This window comes from Equus quagga, chromosome 8, assembly GCF_021613505.1.
Source record: "Equus quagga isolate Etosha38 chromosome 8, UCLA_HA_Equagga_1.0, whole genome shotgun sequence".
In the NCBI taxonomy this organism is placed as follows: Eukaryota; Metazoa; Chordata; class Mammalia; order Perissodactyla; family Equidae; genus Equus; species Equus quagga.
Genome location: NC_060274.1, coordinates 98,780,998 through 98,803,858, shown reverse-complemented (window position 1 = coordinate 98,803,858; position 22,861 = coordinate 98,780,998). Strand labels below are relative to the sequence as shown.

At 35.0% G+C, this 22,861-nt stretch overlaps 1 protein-coding gene across 1 annotated transcript in view; it reads right to left on the bottom strand.

The window, feature by feature from the left end:
- Positions 1-6,018: 6,018 nt before the first annotated feature.
- Positions 6,019-22,861, bottom strand: part of CAPZA2 (capping actin protein of muscle Z-line subunit alpha 2) — a 57,909-nt gene continuing 41,066 nt past the window's right edge. Inside the window, exons 5-10 of the mRNA XM_046669980.1 lie at positions 18,531-18,737; positions 16,864-16,943; positions 13,126-13,204; positions 10,898-10,969; positions 7,663-7,725; positions 6,019-6,966 (exon numbers count right to left, since the gene is read on the bottom strand). Coding sequence (XP_046525936.1) covers positions 6,826-6,966; positions 7,663-7,725; positions 10,898-10,969; positions 13,126-13,204; positions 16,864-16,943; positions 18,531-18,737 — 642 coding nt within the window. The 3' untranslated portion in view covers positions 6,019-6,825. The remainder of the gene's footprint in view (positions 6,967-7,662; positions 7,726-10,897; positions 10,970-13,125; positions 13,205-16,863; positions 16,944-18,530; positions 18,738-22,861) is intronic.

Below are 22,861 nucleotides of genomic sequence, written 5' to 3'. Positions count from 1 at the left end.
ATGTACGCTGCCTTTAGCCAATGCTACATTTTAGGTTTTGTTACTTGTAGGACCCCACTTCTAGTACCAAATTCTGTGCAGGATGAGAGGCAGAAGTAAGTGATTTTTAAAAAATGCCCTGAACAGCAGTGGCTTAAACAAGATACAAGTTTATTTCTCAACAAAAGTCCAACGAGGCAGTCCAAGACTGGCAAGGCTCTCCATGATGTCTGGGACTCAGGCTTCATAGAATCTGCTGCTCCACTTTCTACTGGACTCATTTATCGGGTTGTGGGTGCTCATTAGACATTAGCAAAATTAACCATTTGTCAAATAAGTTGCAAGTACGTTTTCTCCTCTGTGGTTTGTCTTTTGACTTAGCTTAGAGCATTTTAAGCCATGTAGAAAATCTTTATTTTTATGAAATCAAATATATTAATTTTTATTGTATGGACTCTGAGGGTTTTGTCTTAGAAAGGTCTTCTAATACTCCATCATTCTAAAATTATTTAAAAACTGTTATTTCTTTAAAAACGTTTGAGAATTTATAACATTAAATCTTGGATCCAATTTTAACTTGGTGTAAGGTGTGAGGTGTGGATCCAATTTTTTTTTTCCAGCTGGCTGCTCTATTGTCCCATTACCATTCACAGAGTAATTAATCTTTACCCTACTCAGCTGAGATGATGCCTTTAAAATCAGGACTGCGTATAAAATTTTACAAAATGCTTTACCAAGAGGATGATGTGTTTCTCTCCTTTAATATGCTAATGTAGTGAGCTACACGACTAGCTGTGCTCACAAGGAACCACCACTGCATTCCAGAGATAAACCCTACTTGGTCATACCGGAGTATGCTTTGGTTAACACCGTACTAAGGAATTGTGCTTAACTTTACAGACAGTTCCATCGATAGTTTTCCTTTCTGCTGCTTTTCTTATTTAAGGTTATGCCAGGCTCATAAAATAGATTTCCATCTTTTTCTGCCATCTAAAATAATTTCTACAACATAGAAATGATCTGTATATGAAAAGTTTGATAAAATTCACTATAAAACAATATGGGTCTAATGGCTTTTTAAAGAAGTATTAATAAATGCCCTATTCAATTTTTTCTACGATCATGATCTTTGCCATTTTACGACCTTCACTTGAGTCGATTTTTGTATATATTTCCTTTTATACAGAGTTCCAAATGTCGACATAAGTTGTATAGTATTTTAAGTTACAAAATACATGAGACACTAAAAAAATTGAGAATGGTGTAATGAACACTTGAACACTTGTATGCCTAAGACCCAGGTTAAGAAACAAATTTTCAGATACAACCAAATCCTTCCATACTGTTCCCCAACCCCATTCCCTGGTTCCTCCCACACACACACTATCCTGAATTTTCTACTCCCTTGCACGTTTTATACCTTAGCTGTACAGAAAACAAGAAAATACGTTTTAGAGGTTTTTAAACTTACACTCAAAATTGTACTTACCTTTCTGCAACTTGTTTTTTTCTCTCCACATTTATAGCATGTTGCTATGTGAAGCTCCAGCTCATGAGTTTTTAAAAGCTGTAAACTATCCCAGTGTTAACAAACCACAGCATCTGCTTGATTCTCGGTCGCTGGATGTTTAGACTGGCTTAAGATTTTGCAAATACAAGTCTCTGGCATTTCCTTTTTATTTCTCTTTCTCCCTCGTAAAGCCCCAAAATAAGGGGGAAATGAGTGCACACAAGCAGGATTATCTTCTCCTTTTTAAAAAAAATTTTGGTTTTTCCTCATTTGAGATACTTTCAGTGTCCTGGAACACTGGTCTCCTCTATTGTCCTGTGCATTCTAAAAGAACAGACATCTTCCCTAAGTGTCTAATTTATTCCTAAGAGATCTGTAGCTCCTTGGTGTTTCTCTTTAGCATTCCTTTGGGAAAAAGAGGCCGGCCCTGATTTTCAAGTAGAAGTCTGGAAGAGACCTGCATCAGTGTTCAGAATCTGCTAAGTTGACAAGTTTGCAGCACAAAACTTAAGCCAAAGAAGGCGTCAAAGATTTTTACTGTTTAGTTAACAAGACTTTTAGGGGGATCCTTTCAATAAGAACACCTTGGATTTTTATTTGGTTTAAGAGCTGGGCTTTACAAATTTCCCCAAGAAACCATCTTCTAAGACATACCAACCAACTTTTCCCCTAAGAGTCTCCTATTAATCAGAGCTTTAATTTCATGTCGTGAGGATTCATTATCAGAATGACTGGCTGATTTGACATCTGTGATATGTATGCTCTCTGAACAGTTTGCATGAAAAGATGTTAGCTTTCCAAGAGTCACACTACAAAAGAATGAAAATTCATAGTTTTTAACACTATATGTTAAAACTGGCACAATTTTCTTAGATTATACCAAAACTGGGGATAAAAATGTTTTAGTATTTTATAACCATATTCTAGTTTTATAAGAACACTTATTTCTAATTTTACCCTCTGTGTTGATTTCATTTTGTACTATGATGCGTAAAAAAAAAAACTTAGATTTAGTTTTCAACTAGATAACGCCATTCAACCCATGACATATCAGAGGGAGCTAAACCTGTTATCTGTATTTTGATACTTCACTGAGACAGAACAGGATTTACTGCCTACCAGTACATGCATATTTACAAAAAACAGCAGTGTGCCGAAATACACTTTAAATTCATCCTTTCCAGGGAGCCTTTTTTGGCTTGGCATCCCTTTAAAAGCCACCTAAGTTAGGCAGGAAGTTTATCTTGTAAATAGTCTTAAGTATTTTATATGTGTTATCCATATCAAACCTTCCTAAACAGGTTTAAGGTGTACCAAGATAGTAATCCTCTCAACGCTTACGGGTCAGAGGACCAGCAGCCTCATCCGTTTCTCCCAGAATGCCTTACAAATATCATTTCCCATATACACTGTGAAGTGAAAAATCCTGGAAAACTGCTATAGTCTCATGACTATTTTGTAGACTCCTTTAAGAAACAGTTTTTTATATTTTCCTGACTCCACAATGCCTAGAATAGTCCTCTGAACACAGTGTGATTAATCTTGAAGGACTTGACGTTAATTTCTAATACCAAGTAGACCTTAAAGTTTAACTGGTTATTTTAATTTTACTTGGTGAATATTTGCATATTTTCTAATACCTAGCACTACCAGCCAATCCTACAATAAAGCTTTGGTGTAATACTCAGAATGCCCAATTTGAAGATTCCTATACAGAGAGTCTTGCCTTTCAAAAGTTTTCAGTTTCAAGACTGAAAATACTACAATTCAGGAATACCAAGTACACTGTGATTCTGCTTCTAAATAATCTACTGTAGAGAAGTGAACAGAATACACAGGCTTCTCGGGATATTTCCTAACATGAATGCATTACAGAACACCTGTGTTAACTGCTGGCCAAATGTTTTTATATTTTATACCCACTAGCCGGCAAAGGCACAATCTGGTTCTCAGTATGGAAGATCTTTTCAAAGGATCTTGTATTATTTCAAAGCTTCGGGTGTGATTAAAAGTGAAAAATGACTTGAACCACAGAAAGGGCCACCCAAATCCTACAGAATTACCTATAGTCCTTAATTGCTTTCTTAAGAATTTTACTTTTCAAGAATGTTTGTAGTGAACCAGAACATCCAGGACACCTCTTTTTAATGCTCCTGTTCCCATTTTAGTTTCCAAAATCCCCAAAGAGGAAAAGCCTCATGAATGTCTGTATCACATATTTATCTAACTCATACACATGTGTAATAATTGTATATCCAGGAGCCGGCTCCGTGGCCAAGTGGTTAAGTTCGTGCGCTCTGCTGCGGCGGCCCAGGGTTTGGATCCTGGGCGCGGACAAGGCACTACTCATCAGGCCACATTGAGGCAGCGTCCCATGAGCCACAACTAGAAGGACCTGCAACTAAGATATACAAGTATGTACAGGGGGGCGGGGAGGAGGGAAGTTGGGGAGATAAAGAAGAAAAAAAAAAAAAAAAAGATTGGCAACAGTTGTTAGCTCAGGTGCCAATCTTTAAAAAAAAAAATAATTGTACATCCAGGTATAGTCTGGAAAAACAGCACTCTTGTCAGAATACTTACTTCTACCGTAATTCTTGATTTCAATATCCACAGCAACTCCAGGCTTCATGATTGCTTGAACTCCTCTCCTCTCCTACCTCAGCCAGTCACTCCCTTGGTCAAACTTGTCATTACTAATAAGTATAATTCCTAAAGATTTCAATTTTAAGTACATCACTCTAACCACCACTTTCTACATTTTCAGGTCATTCCTTCCAGTACCCCAACTCTAAACCCACCTATAATCCACTGACTGTGCCACATTTTCACTATCCCTCCCCTCCACTCCTGTCCTCACCCCTGCTTACCTAGTTTAAGTCCCAGAGACTATCACTACAACCTGGCCCCCTCTTCATGTGGTCAGTCAGATCCTCTTGGCAAAACCACAACCTTGGTTAAACTCAATTTATCTACTCCATGCCTGCACCCAGGCAGCTTTACATGGCTGAAGAAAGAGAAATAGCCATACTCACTGGTCTCACTTTAAATTCACTATCACTAACTCTGAGTACCCTTCATTTTGCCTGGCTATCAAACTATGTTTCCCAGGTCCATTCACTCTCCCATTCATCTAGCCCAGAGCTGTCCTCTACCTTCTATCTCCAGTATCAAACTGCTACTTGATATTTTCTCTTGAAATCTAAAACTGACTCCTGACCAGTCCTCCCCTTTACCCTGAATCTTCCCCAATTTCTTAACTCCAAGATGTCCTTTACATTTCTCTTTATCTCACATTCCACAACCCATCTTTTAGCAAATCTTGTTGATTTTACCTTTAACAAATATACACAACACACCACCTCTATGGCCTACAGTTAAGATCTCAGGCCAAGCCAGCATTCTCTCTCAAGCAGATTACTACAGTAGCCTCCTAATTGTTCTCCCTAATCTTGCCCTTGCCTCCACCCGTCAGCCTATTCAACGCAGTAGACGTTAAGACTCCTATTAAAACCACCTCTCTGAGCTTTAGACTGTTGCCATTCTTCTTCCACTTAACAAAATGCTATTCTTAGACCGTAAAAGACTAGTCTATTGCACAACCATCATTTCAAACCGTGTTCTCAATTATTTTGATAAATATTACCTTTCACATGCACATCACCTTAAAAACAATTTATAAGTATTTTCAAGAAAGCATTCTAGGCCATAAAACAGAGCCAAAGTAATTGACCTTCGGGGGTACAAACCCAGATAGCCCAACTGATACAAGTGAGCTAATCAATTAAAGATCCAACTAGTACTTAGTTCAGAATCATCATACTTTTGAAAATGTCTTTTTAAAAAGGGAATAGATAATTAACATTGCCAATTCATTTTCTTTAGTAATCCCAATACGGCAAAATTTGTATTTTAAAACTAGAGAAAACCATTTAACCAAAAATGTCTTAATTTTATATTATATTCTCAATGCTTTCAAAGGCCAACAGTGGTTTTTAAAAAGAAATTAAACAACATGCTTTCATAGAGAGGGTTTTTAAAATCTATACAATTCAAGCTAATGAAATATTTTATTGTACATAATAAAAGTGGTGTTTTTAAAAAAACATTTCCAGGCCCAGACATCTGCAGGAGTCTGTGAGGAAAGGATTCCACTGGAGTATAATAAGCAATACTCGATTGAATGAAACCATAAATCCACCCCACTCCCTACAGTAAATACTAACATTCACCACAGGCTTGAAATTCCTGTAGCATCAGTAAATGTCTTTTTTAAAATATTACAAACATGCTTACGATGCACAGGCAGATGGAAAAATTTAGACTGTAACTGCACACCATATGTACTCCCAGCTTTTCTAATTTACAACTAGTTAAGAATCACAATATCCAAAGAAAGTATTTTAAAATAGTATATGACTCACTGGTAAGTGATTTTCTACTCAAATAAATAGGAAATTTTTCATTTTAATATCACATTGAATTTCAGTACTTTTCAATCCAAGAAAAAAAAATAAACTGAGACATGGTCATGAGTTCAGGATTATATATATTACAATTTGCCTTGTTATAATACATTTGTGGCTTTATGATAAAAATAACTCAGGGACATACGGAATTCAAGCTAATTTGCGTAACTGTCACAAGAAAAAAAGCATTAAATGCATTTCTGAAATAAGTATTTTCATTTAATTTCAGAATCTCAAAACAGCATTAGACCTTGGCCTTGTTTAAAAAAAGTTTAGTTAAACACTAAGCTAGCTAAATAACCTTCTTGAAAGGTTTAAACACAATTCATATAGAAAATGCTCTCCCTCTAATCTCAATTACATAAATGGAGGAGGTGAGGGGGAAAAGGTAGACAATTTCTTTAGCAGCATATATGGCTAAATCCATCAACCACCTTAAACTAGAATGTCCATTATTGACCCCATTAAAAAGAACTGGGCGAATATCAAAAGTTACCCACTTCATAAACCAAAAAACAACTTTAGGGTTATGATAAGTAAAATATTTTTGAAACGCTTCAAAAACTTTTAACGCTATTAACGTTAAACTAGAGGAATCATCTCTTCATTGTAAGAAAGAAAGGAATAACAGAAAGTAGAAGACATTTAAACTAAACTGATTTTCAATCCTCTTTGAACAAAAGAAATGAAAAATAATGGTTGATTAGCTAAGCTTTGTGCTCTAACCAAACTAATTAATTACAGTGATTTTTTTTTTTTAAACGGCAACAGCCCATCTGACTGGGTAGCTTGACAGTTCTGAATACTTTTGCAATGATTATTTTTTAAAACGCAAAGACACTAAAATGATCCGGTCATGCAATGTTCATCTTATGCATTCTGCATCTCTTTGCCAATCTTGTAGCTAAGGATCTTGTTCCAATCAATCTTAGTGCGTGTAACTGGCAACTGTCGACGTAAGGCTTTGAAAGTAGTGTCCGACATTGTCTGATAATTCTCACTGATGGCAGTCTATAAAAAACAGTAGTTATAAGTTTAAAGACATAAAAGGAACAGAACAACTTGTAAAACACATAGATGTTTTAGGAAAAACATTTTAAGCATCCTGTTTCAATGCTTTCAAAAAGTCAAACAAAAGCCTATTTTAAAAGCTGTTTAAAAGCAGCTAAAAGAAAAGGCTTATAATCATTTTGAACAATTAATGAAATGAAATTGTAAATCAGATTTAATATTTGTACGTCCTCATTCGGGATCTATTTTAATTTCACTCAGAACAATCGTATAAATTCCTATTTGCAAGGAGTGGAAACGTGTCCAATCCACAAATGAAATGCTTACATTCAAGGGTATAGTTTAGAAGCTGATAAATAATGTAAAAAGTAGAGTACAAAATGAAATACAATCTGAGCAGATAATATATCATCCAAATGCTTTGGGAAACATCTCCTAAATTAAAGTTTCCAATCAGAAACAAAATAACCATTTAAAATCTTTGCATATTTTGACCAATACTCAGAAATTACAGTTGGCTAAAACTAAAATTTTGCTACATTTTCACAACTTTGCCCTGGAATTAAAAACACACACAAAAGACTATATTTTATCATAGTGAAACAATGAAAAAATTCAGGCTTATGACTGCATTAAGATTTCAGTGCCATTATTTTTAAGTAAATATAGATTATATAATATTTTTGAAAATCATACCTGGTATTCATTTTCTGCAGCTTCTACAATCTTTATAAATTCTTTTGCTGTTTGCACCTCATTCTGAAGGAAGAACAAAACCAAAAGTAAATAAAGTAGTAATTTAAAACTACACCACTATTATTTTTAAATAGGTATGTCAATGTATGTATGGTTAATGATTTGTTATAATTTAATAAATAAAACAGTTGGAAATTATGACAAACAGGAAATACTGTAAGATCAATTATTCTAAATCCAAGGGGAACTAGGCAAAACTATTTTAAAAGTCTACAGAATGAGCCTGGTCTAAGAGTTTCACTGGTTAAGGAAAGTGAAATCCTAATAGTACACACTGATGAAAAATTCAATTGTAACACAACACACATTCCAGTAGATAATCCTTACAGATAAGAAGTTAGTCATAGATTTCTAATTAATGATTGTATCTAAATATTGTTAAATATTTACTGAACAATATTTATCACCATAACGATACATTAAAGAAAGAGTACCAATTAGGAAAAACATTTTAAAGTTCAAGCTGAATTTACTGTAGTGTTTAAATATTTTCTGGAAAAATCTTAACATTCCAATATATTGATTTCTTTGCTTCTTTCCTAATAGTACAGTTAATGAAAACCTAAACTTTTTAATAAAACAGTGTTTACGTCAATTTCTGTAATTTGCTGTTAGTGCCATTAAGTTGATTCCAGCTCCTAGCAACCCTGGACGCAGCACAGCAGAACCGTGCCCTGTATTTTTGCACCACCCTTTCACCTTTCAGTGCTGTATGAGACAAGGCTCTGCTACACTTGTAGGGTTTTCACAGCCAGTTTTTTCAGAAGTGAGTGGCTAGGTCCTTCCTAGTCTGTCTCGTCTAGAAGCTCTGTTGAAGCCTGTCCACCATGGGTGACCCTGCTGATATCTGAAATACCGGTGGCATAGCTTTCAGCATCACAGCAACACACAGATGCCAAAGTATGACAAACGACAGACGGGTGGTATGCTCCCTGACCAGGAAACGAACCCAGGCTGTGGTGAGAGCACAGAATCTTAACCACCAGATCACCAAAATTCTCTAATACCTTACCTTATACATATAACTTATATATATTTACACATGTATAAATTTCTATAATGGGTGCATTTTTTCTCTGTCCAAAAACAATAAAACAACAATAAAAACCCTGTAAGATAAAGTGAAAAATGCATTCCTAAAAAGCTCAGCACAAAATGGCACATTCAAATTTAATTACCATGACCATCTCTCACAACTCCAGTCTATAATTTTGTAGGTAAATCTCTCTTAGGAAGAATCTTTGCTCAGTGTCAAACTCCCCAAAGAAGACAGACCAAGTACCCTGTTACGCAAATAATATTTACATGCATGCTCATGATATAGAACTACACTAAATACAATGTCTCATGAAAAACCAGAAGGTTTCTTTTACGCAAATTTTGCAAGAAGAGTACCACTTAGCAAAAAAGCAGAAATCACCTAAGCGCTAATGAAAAATTTAAAAAACAAACAGCTTTCTTCTCTTCTCAGGTAGTATCTGGCCTAACACATTCACACATGTTTCTTAATAAGTCAAATGCTTTCTTAAATTAAAAATTAACTTTTCTTTAATATTTGTAGGTTAGCTAATTTTGTATATTAGCAGTTGATGTATATAATATACTGGTACTTTTAGGTATCCAACACAAATGTTTATGGGAAAATGTCACTGTTAAATTATTAATATCCTCGGGGCAAAAATACTCCAAAGAAATAGTTGCATGTGCAATGAAAAGAATATTTGAAAGAACTTTACAGGGAAATAAAACCAAGTTCAAAGTTTCCTGAATTTCAAAGCTGAACTTCAGAAAAACTTCATTAAATCATAATCCAAATAGACAGAGGGGAAAAAAATACAATAGAGTTTAAAAGTTAAGTACAGGATCATAGACCTAAATTTAATAGCTAAAACTATAAAATTCTTAGAAGACAACACTGGAGTAAATCTTCATGACCTTGGGTTAGGCAGTGGTTTCTACTAATATACCAACAGCACAAGTAACAGAAGAAAAAATAAATTGGACTACATCAAAACTAAAAAAACCACTTTTGTTCTGCAAATGGTACTACCAAGAAAGCGAAAAGACACAGAGAATGGGAGAAAACATTTCCAAGTCATATATCTGATACAGGACTTGTATCCAGAACATATAAGCAACAACTGCAACTCAACAATAAAAACAGAAATAACCAATTAAGAAATAGACAAAAGAGCTGAAAAGACATTTTCCCAAAGAAGATATACAAATGACCAATAAATACCAAAAAAAAGAGGCCCAATATCATTATCCATCAGGAAAATGCAAATAGAAACCACAATGAGGTACCACTCCATACCGACTAGAAGAGCTATAATAAAAAAAACCAGACAAGTTTTGGTGAGGATGTAGACAAACTGGAACCCTCATATACGCCTGATGGGAATGTAAAATGGTCCAGCCACTTTGGAATCAGTCTGGCAGTTCTTCAAAAGGTTAAACTCAGAACTACTACATGACCCAGGATTCCACTGCCACGTGTATACCAAACAGAAATGAAAATATATGTCTACACAAAAAATAGTATACGAAGGTTCAGAGGAGCAAAAAACAGAAAACACAAATGTCTATCAAATGATAAATGGATAAATAAAATGTGGTATATGAATTATTTGGTAATAAAAAGGAATGAAGTACTGATAAGTGTTCCAACATGGATAAGCCTTGACAACATTACTCTAAGTGAAAAAAGCTAGTCACAAAAGACTACACATTGTAGGATTCCATTTGTATAAAATGTCCAGGACAGACAAATCCAGAGTCAGGAAGTAGATTCGGGGTTGCCTAAACTGAGAGGGGTTTGGGGGAAGGTCTGTCGGCAGGGAATGGAAAGTGACTGCTAACAGGCACGGGGTTTTTGGAGGATGAAATGTTTTAAATTAGTTTGTGGTGACTGTTGTACAATCCTGTTAAAATACTAAAATGCATTGAATTTCACACTTTAAATGGGCGAATTGAATGCTAGCTGAGTTATATCTCAATAAATGCTGCTAAAAAAAATGTTAGGTACTGATTTCCAATTACTTACCATCTTTAATCTATTTGAAAACACTTTAATCTGAAGCAGAAGTATTACTTAAAATGCTAATTCCAAAACTGTTCTGGTTTTCTAGAAGTATTAGGTTGTTTACATTTTATTTTGAAATTAATTACTTACAGACACCGTTAGGGAATCTTGTATATCTTTATGACTCACTAGCTGAACATTACCATCTTCATAATAATGAACCTATAAGAAAATTACAGAAACCACATTACAGGAGTCATCAATATCCTCAAGGCTCCAATACTCACATCAGTGCTGATGACTACCAAATTTAGCTCTAACCTAGACTTCTCTATGGAGCTGACCTTTCAAGCTCCAGGAAGACTCCTCCTGCCCCGAGTCCAGTGAGGAGACTAACAGTTCCTGCAATTACTCAGGCAAGCCCTCCATTGACCTGACTGCTGAACATTTTTTTTTTACCTCTTAGATATTCTACTGGTACCTAAACTCAAGATTTCCAAAATCAAGCTCACAATATTCTCCCACAAACTCTGCTCCTCTTTTGTGTATTTCCACCAACCATTTAGTTCCTCAAATTCAAACACATGAATTTTTTCAATAAACACTGAGTCATTCTACTCATGCCTGCTACTACAGAAGGTTCTAGGGACATATAGCTTTTAAAAAGACAGTCCCTAAACCTCATATTTCAACACAACACAGTGAGAGGTGTGTACAAAGTACATTAGCAATACTCCAGACTCTCTCTGAGACTCAAAAAAGGACTTCAGAGAGGAGGCAACACTGCCCTTGGGTTTAGCAAAACGAGTATGACAATGACTAAACCAGGAAAGACAAAGCAATTGAGCTTAGAGAAGAGCACACTTTAGGAAGCCTTAGAGGGACTTATGGTTGGAAAGTGTGTGGGGTTGGAGAGAGGAAGAGGGGGCTGGAGAAACACACAGGTAGGGGAGAAGTCAACTTTGGGCCTTGTATGCCATGCAAACATGTCCGACTATCTAGTAGGTGAGAGCGTGCCGCTAAAATGGTCTTAAGTAGACTAGTAACATAAGTGGATTTAAATTTTAAAAAATCATCTTTCTTGATAGCAATGTGAAAAATGGATCTGAGGATGGCGAAAAGTCAAGCAATCCAACAAAATAAAGTAATAATTATATACTAGGCATCAGGCTAAGTGCTGAAGACAGAATTGTGAACCAGACAATCCAGGCTCTCAACAAGCTTTGGTTCAACAATGGCACCATTTTTGAAATTATCCAGGTGAGAGCTACTGAGGCCTAACTGAAGGAAAGAATAATATCAACAATAATGGCTACCATTCATTAAGCACTTCTGTCAAGCTACGTTCTAACCATTATGCTCACATTAACTAATCTTCAATCATATGAGCTATTAATTGTTGTTGTTTTCTTTAGCCGATGCTGTTTTTAGCTGATGAGAAAACAAACCAAAAAAAGCTTAAATGACTTCCTGATGTCATACAATTAATAACTGGCAGAGCTGGGATTCAAACTCAGGCAGTCTGGTTTCAAAACCCATGCTCTGAACCTCTATTCTCTAGCCCATAGGGGACAGTCACACCGAGACATAAAAGTAATAGGATCTAAGACTAGAAATGTATATTAGAGTCAGATGATAAAGCAGCAGCATCTGATTCATCTTTATTCCTTTATAGCCGTTACACCTTATATACCTTACACAGTGCAATACCTTTCATGATAACTGATCAACAAATGTATCAAATAAATAAACAAACCATGACAGAAAAAGATTAGTGAGTATTTTCCTTTGACTTATTTAGTAATATTTATATTCAAATACCTGGTCTTAGTTATCAAATGTTCTTCCCTATAAACATTTGAGCTTACACTAAGAGTCAAAGAATTCCACTCTAGCAGGTTTCATATAAGAAGCCAAATATGAGTACAGAAGATACTTAAAAGATATATGTAATATGTACATATATTAATATACACATATAATAAATATATATATTTATACATCTGTGCTCACATATATTAATATACTTCATCCAACTCCACTCAATTCAGAAAACAGAACAGTACAACTCAAACTCAGAGGATACTTGGATGAACAAATTGTATAAAGAGCAGACCAAATGGTAGTATCTAATTTTAGCTGTATTTTTAGAATCTGTCAGCTATCCTTGCAAATTTGTGATGATTAGGGAATGAACTGCAAAGTTATTTAAAAGATGGCATCAGCACTATTTGTTTTTCCCATTACCTCAAAACAAAGGTCTGGAAAAGAAATGGTTGTGTTCTATGAAAACGTAAAGTTAACCATTTAAAAAATGTAAATATTTCTCTGTTCAGAATCATCCAGAGATCAGTAAACAAATTCTTTTTATTTCATACCTGAATTTTCAAGATGCCAACCACCTGAGTGGTTGAAGGAGTGATTGTAAACTTCCACTCTGACCTCCAACGACCATTCCTTAAAAATAAAAACAGCAGCTGTAAATAAGGTAGGGAAAATAATTTAAATAAATTTTAAGTTCCAGATTTAAATTTAACGCTACAATACGAGAGAGTGTGGGGGTTGGATGCTGGACATTCATTGTTTAATCAGTGAAATATTCAAAAGAATTAAAAGGTTAAGCTCAGTTATGAGCTACATTTAATTTGACTTCACCCTACTGATAAGAAAGGCCCTATATAATGGATGCAACTTCAGAATTCTAAAGCTAGAGCTTAAAATACAGTTCAAAGCTAAATCATATAAGCTACTTTTGGAGAAAAATTTTAAGCTACTTCCTCAACAGACTCACCTATGCTTTAATTAAGAATAAACTGAATAAATGTTCAGATTATCAGGGGCTTTCACAAATACAGTCAATGCAATTTAACATCCAGTGAATGATACAAAGTATCAAATAATTTTAAAAGAATGGACAGTAATGCAACAGTCTTAAGGAGGTTTTGATATCTGGAAAGAGAAAGGCTATAAAGAGTTATAAGTGTCAGATTTTTTTTTCCTTTTCCAATTTTAGGTTTAAAGTTTCCACATAAAAGGCACATCCTTCTCCCACTTCCCAAATGATCTTTGGGATACAAATTAACATGTATTCATGGTCGGAAATTGTGACATTACAAACAAGCAACAGGTATGTTATTCATTTTTGTCTCCCAGATAATGAATTTTATCCTATTTTTGACTGACAGCCTTTTCATAGCAACTCCTTTTCTTTGACCTCTATTTGCTCTTTGCATGCTAAAGACATATTGTGATATGCAAATTTACACCTGTTCAGTTCTTTTTGAACAGTATATATTTCTAAAATAGTCACGGGGCTAATGGATCACTATACTAGCTTTTCTATAAAATTCCTCCTGGGTTCCTTTCAATACCCTTACCGTCTACACAATCATGAAAATGTGTAGAAGAATAAGTACTCTCAAACCTAAAGTTAACACAACATTTGAAAAGTACTATAATTAGAACAATATATATGGTTCTACAAAATAAGAGAATTTTATAACATGTCTTGATTTTGAGTGACTCATTCAAAATTATCCATTGGAAAAAGAACCTAGGTCTATTCATTTTTATTTCATGACTGTAAAAGAAGTTATTTATTTTATTTATGTATTAGCATCAAGCACCAGTGAGTTCTAAGCATATACATTTCTAATGTGTTATGACAATAAGTATATATCACCAGTGATTGTGAAAAGAAAAAAGAAATTCCAAATGAAGTAATGGTACCAATCTGAGAACTATTTCAAAAGATCCTTCCAAAGGCATTACTGTATAGTAACAGTGAATGATGCTGAGTAGATAGTACCCTTTCATCAATGGAGTAAACAGTCAAGACATCCTAGCCTTTAATTACATTCTTCCCTTCTCTTCTATTAATGCTGTAATTACAAATGTGTGTTTCTGGGCCGGCCCAGTGGCGCAGCAGTTAAGTGCACATCTTCCACTTTGGCAGTCTGGGGTTCGCTGGTTCGGATCCTGGGTGCAGACATGGCACCCTGTGGCAAGCCATGCTGTGGTAGGCGTGCCACATAGAAAGTAGAGGAAGGTGGGCATGGATGTTAGCTCAGGGCCAGTCTTCCTCAGAAAAAAGAGGAGGATGGGCAGATGTTAGTTCAGGGCTAATCTTCCTTGAAAAAAAACCAAAAACAAACGTGTGTTTATTCAACTTCTAGACGTTAGGGAAATAGTAGAGACCAAGAAGAGAACGGCTCTAGTGAAATCTAAGAAATGTCCATGACTAGTATCTTCTGATTTTTATTCTATCTGTATTTCAGGTAACCTGAAGTACATTTCTTTGTACCAAAATATTTATATTTTATCAAGATTATTGTGATATGTGATGCTTAGCACTTTGGAACGTCATATAAAATTTATCTTTTCCAAAAATCTGGAAGTCATTTTCAACTTTAATGATATAACGTTCATAGTGGTAGTTTAGAAAAAAATATTCACATATGTAAAGCAAAATAGTGAGAACAGAAAAATCAAGGGCAGATATCATCTTCATTTTACATACGCTAAAGCTCAAATAAATTGTATTTTGGAAACTAATTAGTAAATTTACACTAACATCTCCAATACAAATTTTTATGTTCTGGTTTGCTTTTTTTGGTGAGGAAGATTTGTACTGAGCTAACATCCGTTGCCAATCTTCCTCTTTTTTTTTTTTTGTTGGCTTGAGGATTAGCCCTGACCTAACATCTGTGCCAACCTTCCTCTACTTTTTGGATGTGGGGTGGCTCCACAGCATGGCTGGTGAGTGGAATATGTCCATGCCCAGGATCTGAACCTGCGTCCCTTGGCCACCGAAGCAGAGCACATGGAACTTGAATCATTCGGCCATGGGGCCAGCCCCTCTTCAACACATTTTAAAGTAAAACAGTAACAAGAATTTTCCTGCACTTCAATCTCAACAAGATTGATTTTATTATACATATCCTGGCACAAATCGTATAAATTAATTGTGATTTTGTGAAGATTTATTTCTTTAGGATACCGGCAGATTAATGCAACAAGTTTTTAAGCCTAAAGTGGAGAAACTACATTTACATTAAGTCTATAAAAGTAACTTTGTACTCCAGAATCTCTAGGAAACTGTAGCTTGTCATTAAGCCATATGTTTACACATGAAATTGATTTTCCTTCAGTGATAATGGATCTGCATTCCTGCAAACATTCTTGGTTAACTTTGCATTTATTTCTGAGATGGTTAAGTAGTGCAGCAACCTTGGGCCACAGACCAAACTAGTCTATAAGAATTACTGATACTTGTTACTTTACCCTCAATAGCACCACCAACCAACTTGGCTAACAAGTCAAAGATAAATATACTTAAATTATGACCACACTTACTCTGATAACCTTAGCATGCATAAACAAAAAAACAGGGATAAAGATTTCATTCAATTCTGAACTTACAAAGTCTTCAAACAGCCTCAGAATTTTATAACAAGAGCTATCTCAGAAAACAGTCTTGTCTAAGAATAAAAAGGCCCAACAACTTGTCAAAGGTCCAAGATTAATAGAGCAAGTCAATGCTTTGGGTGGCTGGATTTCTTCAAGGAATAATCAAATGATTTATACACAAAATTATAAGGCATGATTGTAATTTGCCTCGCTGTATAAAACCTGTCACTACCGCCTCACGTTGGCCAACCAAGCACAAGGCAATCCACATGAAAACATCTAGTTCAGAGCCCCCAAAGTTCATATACAGTAAAGCATCATTCCTCACTTCACAATTACCTCAGTCCTCCTCCCCCATCTAAGTCTCACTCAGGAACAAGCCCTTCTCAGAACGAACATATGGGCCTGCCAACTGGTCTGCTCACAGGCACACATGTTCCCTTATGATGCTGCTTGCTAGTCTCTAAAAACACTTGACACTCTCCCACGCTCTTCACTGCTTGTCAGTGGATTTACTGCTACCTTTAAATGATTAGGCTGATATGGACCAGATACCTTTCTTACATCAAAAGGTGAGGTTCTATATTATGTTTAGATTGCTCTTAACCAATCACACACAAACAAGGTATACGTCCAATCAATAAAGCAAGAACTACAAAGAACATAAACAATGTCAAAATGCCCCAATACACAAAATTTTAACTTACCAGAAGTTTTTTGCTTGGAACTGATGGCTTTCTATGCATGCAATAATGGTTTGCTGTCCATCTATTTTTTTACCATATACCTTATTGGCAAAACACAAACACAAAAGTGAATTTAAGGCCACAGAATAACCAACTTTAAACATCTATAAAATACTGAAAATTTGTATAGCACTTTGGCAAAAACATTTAAAGAATTCCAATAAAGAGCTCAACAAGTACTCAAGTATATACACCTAATCACAGGCTCTAAGGTGGAGCAAAAAAGAGCTCACAATTAATAAAGCACAATTTATTGAGTAAAACTATTTGTACTCTAAAATATTCATAAACATCCTAGATACACCATACTTTTCATTCCAAACACAAGAATCATAAAATGTGTCGATAATTTATTTTAAATATATAGATATCAACCTGGCTGTTTTCATGCAAATAAAAATTGGACCTATATTGTGATTATCTCTGTTTATGCCACAATCTTAGGGGTTGCCATTTCTCTAGTCATTTTAAAAAGTACTAGGATAGAGGTGAGAATGCTATTTACTTATAACTGAGAAAGGTCATTAGGAGAACGCATGTGATGGTATGATAATATTATTTCACCTCTTACCCACTGCTTTAAAAGTGATAAATAATTTGTGACTTTCAATCCCCCAGAAACAAACGAGGACTCTCTAACTCAACCTAACCACCAAATTCTTGAGTTATTCCTCCAAAGTAATCCTAATCAATAAGGTCATAATTCAAAGACCTTGTAAAGTATTCTAGGTTATGTTGCTATATTTCTCAAATAAGTATTAAGAGCCAGATACTTAAGGGGAGCATATGAATTGTTGTCCTAACTAGGAAACTTCTGAGAGTGAAATGGGGTGCTATTGGTAATATTAATAATTATTGGGACAGCAGGTATAAACCAGGATGAATGGCCACCTTAGGTTGGAGAGGTAGGCAAAGGCCAGGTCCATAGGGCCTTGAAAGCCATGTTCAGAAGCCTGGACTCTAAGTGCAAAGGGAAATCTCTGAAGGATTTCAAGCAGGGGATTTTGATCTGATTTGCATTTCAAATGATCACTTTGGCTATGGAGAAGATCACAGAAGCACACACTGTGGGGGAGTAAAAGGCCTATTGGAGTAGAAAGAATTTTATGAAAAGAAAAAAAAAGCACTCCTGTTTTCTACCATATTTTACCCTGAAAACATAAAAATAGGTTAAATCTATGAAAGAACCACATTTAACAACATAAGAAATTTGATTATAAGACACATGAGGATATGATTCCACTTCTAAATAATTTTATTTCCTCTAAGATCTTGTAACTTAATGAAAAGAAGTTTGATCTAAACTTACTGAGATGAGGCATGAACATAAGATTAAACAGTCTCATCATAGCATGCGCCTCTAATCAATGTATGAGAATTCCTACTTTAATTCAAGGTACAAACATTTTTCCACATCATATATATATATATATAGCATAATACATCTACTATTTAGAGTTTCCTGAAAAAAAATAGTAAACATTCTTAGAAGTATTTACTTCAAGAAAATAAAGAATGCCAAGTTATAAAGTGTCAGTTCTATAAGTTACTATAAATTTCAGGAGATCATAAAAACACTGTCATATTTACATAAGACAAAAGAAAAAAATGTCCACATTGAGACTTACAGTGCAGACCCCATTCGGATAATGTTCTTTTACGTAAGCTCGCAAAGCAGTTTCTACTGAAGTTCTCCATGATTCAACTGCATTTTCTGCTTCATACGGTCTTGGATCAGTTGCTTCCTTTCTTAAGTGATCAAATTTGAAACAGATTCTGTTTTTTGGATCCAAAAACTTTCCATTTCCCAAGTCACCATGTTCTGTTATCAATACCTTCAATGATGCAATGAATTTTGGGAAAGAAAAAGTATTTAAAATAGCATTTAAGTACTGATATATATTAATATACATTGACTTAAGCCATTTCCTTAAAACCACAGAGTAACTCTACCCCAAGTAACTGGTTTAACCATATGGCACAACTATAATACTTCAAATGAGTAGGCTATAAAGACAATGAAGGCTACTCTCATCCAGTTTAGATAAGTGGATCTTATTTTCTCCTAATACAGTTTCCAGCTATCAGGTGAAAAAAACGGCATCTTCTAATATGCTACTGTAGTTTGTTTTGTTTTGTATTATTTTTGGGGAACTATGAACAATTTACTATTTGTACTATCAGTCTTCAGTTCCTCAACACTAAGGAACTGGTAACAACCTTCAATGAGGATGGTTACAAGAAAGGTTTCAGTCCAGTGAGAATCCTCTTCAGTGTGTCCTACATTGCTCCTGGGCCCACAATCTCATCTGCTATAAAGAGCCTGCTTCTTGGTTTTATAAGCTAATCACGGACAGTTGTTTTCAATTGACTTCTAAATTTTTAAAAATACTATTCATTTATGTACATTTAAATTATACATGTGTAAATTTAACATTTGTGCTTTATTTTTAAAATTTCCCTCTGTTTCCTTCTCTAGCAACTCTCCCAATCTTTTGACTGCTTACCTATGTCAGGACTTCCCCAGCCCTCTGATGTAAATCATGCAAACACAGGATGTATCCCTCTGAATTGTTTTGAGTCATATTATCCTACACAGATAAATATATACACATCTACATATACATACACACATACAGGGTTTTTTCAGTCACTGTTTTACAAGACTGGAACCAAAATGCACAGGCACACACATTTTTCTGCATCTGGCTTTTTTCAACAATACCTTATGGAAATCCTTCAAGGTCAACTGGTATAACTCTCACAATTCTTTTTTAGATTTTTTTTTTTTGAGGAAGATTAGCCCTTAGCTAACTGCTGCCAATCCTCCTCTTTTTGCTGAGGAAAACTGGCCCTAAGCTAACTTCCATGCTCATCTTCCTCTACTTTCTATGTAGGACGCCTACCACAGCATGGCTTGCCAAGTGGTGCCATGTCCATACCCAGGATCCGAACCAGCGAACCGCGGGCCGCTGAAGCGGAACGTGTGCACTTAACTGTTGTGCCACTGGGTCGGCCCCTCACAATTCTTTTTACTGGTTGCACAATATCCCATAATGTGGACATAACCTAATTTATACTGCCATTCTGCTATTGATGGACTCTCTCTTTATTTCCAGGCTTTCTTTTTTTTTTAAAGATTTTAAAATTTTTTTCCTTTTTCTCCCCAAAGCCCCCTGGTACATAGTTGTATATTCTTGGTTGTGGGTCCTTCTAGTTGTGGCATGTGGGACGCTGCCTCAGTGTGGTTTGATGAGCAGTGCCATGTCCGCGCCCAGGATTTGAACCAATGAAACACTTGGCCACCTGCAGGGGAGCGCGCGAGCTCAACCACTCGGCCACGGGGCCAGGCCCTCCATGCTGTTTTCTTTTGAGGGGAGGGATGGGCATATTAAAAATGTTGAATTAAGTACTATTGTACATATATTTTAACATACTCATGTTTATATTTCCATTGGATGCTTCTATTTCTCTTTGACAGATTCCCAGCAGTGGGGATGTTAGGTAAAGGGCCTACATATTTTTTAATTTTAATTTTTAACACATAATTAGAGTGCTTTCCAAAAAATGGCTGTGACAATCCACATTTCTATAAACAATATATGAGATAGGCTTCCCTTCACGTTACTACCATCAGTAGGCACATAGCTCTTTTTTCAGTCTGATGGGTATAAAATAGATCTCATTACTTTAATTATATTTCTCTACTGACAGACCTAAATATCTTTTCACGTTTGTGGTCCATTTACTCTTCTATGAACAAATGCCCTTTAATATTTTTCATCTGGGTTTTTTTTTTTTCTTATTAATTTATGAGAGTCCCTTGTTTAAGGTATCTTTTCATTCAACAGTTAAAACAATTATTATATAGTAAAATGTCCATCTTTTCTTTTACAATTTCAGGGTTTCCAGTCTTATTTCAGATGGTCTCCCCTGCCCTTATATTGTACATGTACACTCTTCTCCTACAATTTTAGTCACTTTACAAATTTTTAATCCACCTGAAATTTATTTCTGTATATTGTATGAGAGAGAGGTCTAACTTAACTTTCTTCTTGATAGAAACCAGTTGTGCCACTATCTTTTATTATATGTCTGTCTAAATTATAACCTTGTCCTGTATAAAAATTTTTACTCTTTGGGACTAAATTCTGGTTCTATACGCTGCTCTACTGATCTATTGCCTACTCTATACAATACCACCTGATTTGACTTTACATTGGTTATAAGCATCTTCTGCTATTTAGTAAGGTAATTTTCTCTCTCACTATTCTTATTGTTCTTACATTTTTCTTGGTTTTTTTCAAGCATGTATTTTTTCACATAAACTTTACAAAAATTTTGACCAATTAAAAAAACTATCAGGATTCTAATCAAATTGCATTAAATTCATATTTTAATTTTTTAATTTTTAGTTTTTTCCTTCTTCTTCCCAAAGTCCCCCAGTACATAGTTGGATATTTTAGTTGTGGGTCCTTCTAGTTGTGGCATGTAGGACGCCACCTCAGCATGGCCTGATGAGTGGTGCCATGTCCACGCCCAGGATCTGAACCAGCAAAACCCTGGGCCGCCAAAGCAGAGCACAGGAACTCAACCACTCGGCCATTGGGCCAGCCCCATATTTTAATTTTTAAATAATTTAACTTTCTACCTTAAAATGGAATGTGGTATGCCTTTTCATCGTTCAGATCCTGTTTTATGTGTTTTACGAAGACAATAGCCATTTTCTTCACAATCCTATGCCTTTCTCGGTAAGGTTATTCCCAGGTTAATGTTTAGTTTTACCACTATTTTAAGATGGAACTCCTCCCACTCCAACTGTTTCTAGTTTACTTACTTGCTGTGATAGAGAAAAGTTAACGAGTTTTGTATACTTACCTTAAATTCAGCCATCTCACAAAATTATTCTAAGTCTAGTAGGTTTTTTCGGTTGGGAGGTTAATTTTACTAGTCTCTCTCAGTATTTCTAAAGATATAATCATATCACCCAAGAGTTTTCTCTTCTTTTCCAAAGCTTTAAAAGTTCTCGTTCTCTTTTCTTATTTTCTACACCTTCATTTATGATAAACGATAATGGTGATTAGTAGACATACTTGGCTAATTTTCTAAGTAAAATTACTTTAGTGTTTGTAGTTTATGATACTTACTATTACTTTTTGTTAAACAGTCCATTATAGTTAAGAACCTCTCTTCTATCCCTATTTTATTTAAGGTTTTTGTAATGAGGACTGGCTGCTGGATTTTCAAGTCCCTTTTCACTGCCAACTGATGTATCATAAGGTTTTTCTCTTTGATTTGTTGGTTAATAGATAAGACCGATATATTGCCTTACAGGGTACCACTCTTGCATTCCTGTAATAAAGTCTATTTTACTCTTGGCATATTATTCTTTTAATATATTTCTAGATTCTACTTGCTAATACCTATTTAAAGTTTTTAAATCTATAGTCATATGTAAGATTAGTGTAGAGTTTGTGTTTTTTCTTTTATCTTTATTAAGTATTAAAATTATACTAGGTTTGTAAAATGAATTTGGAAGCTATCTAACATTTTTTAAAGATGTATTTCCTGGAGCCAGCGAATCTTCTTTTTAGGGACTGATTTATCTTAAGAAAACAACAGTCAATGTGCCCAGAGGTACAGAGATGTTCAATACAGCATTGCTTATAACATTAAAAAAAAAATTCAAAAAACCCAAATCTCCCAAGAGAGAAAGAAAATAAATTTAGGAGATTCACAAAACAAAAAATTATAAAGCTTTATATATACATGCGTATACACACATGCATATCTATATATATAAGCTTATGTTTTCCCTTCAGTTACAAGTCATCTTCTGTCTAGTCTCTTTCCCCTGTAACTACAAGACTACATATTACATAATGAATAATGTCAAATGCAAATTTGATATAATTAGCCACTAAGAACTAATTGTTACCACTTTTTTATGCTCTACCTA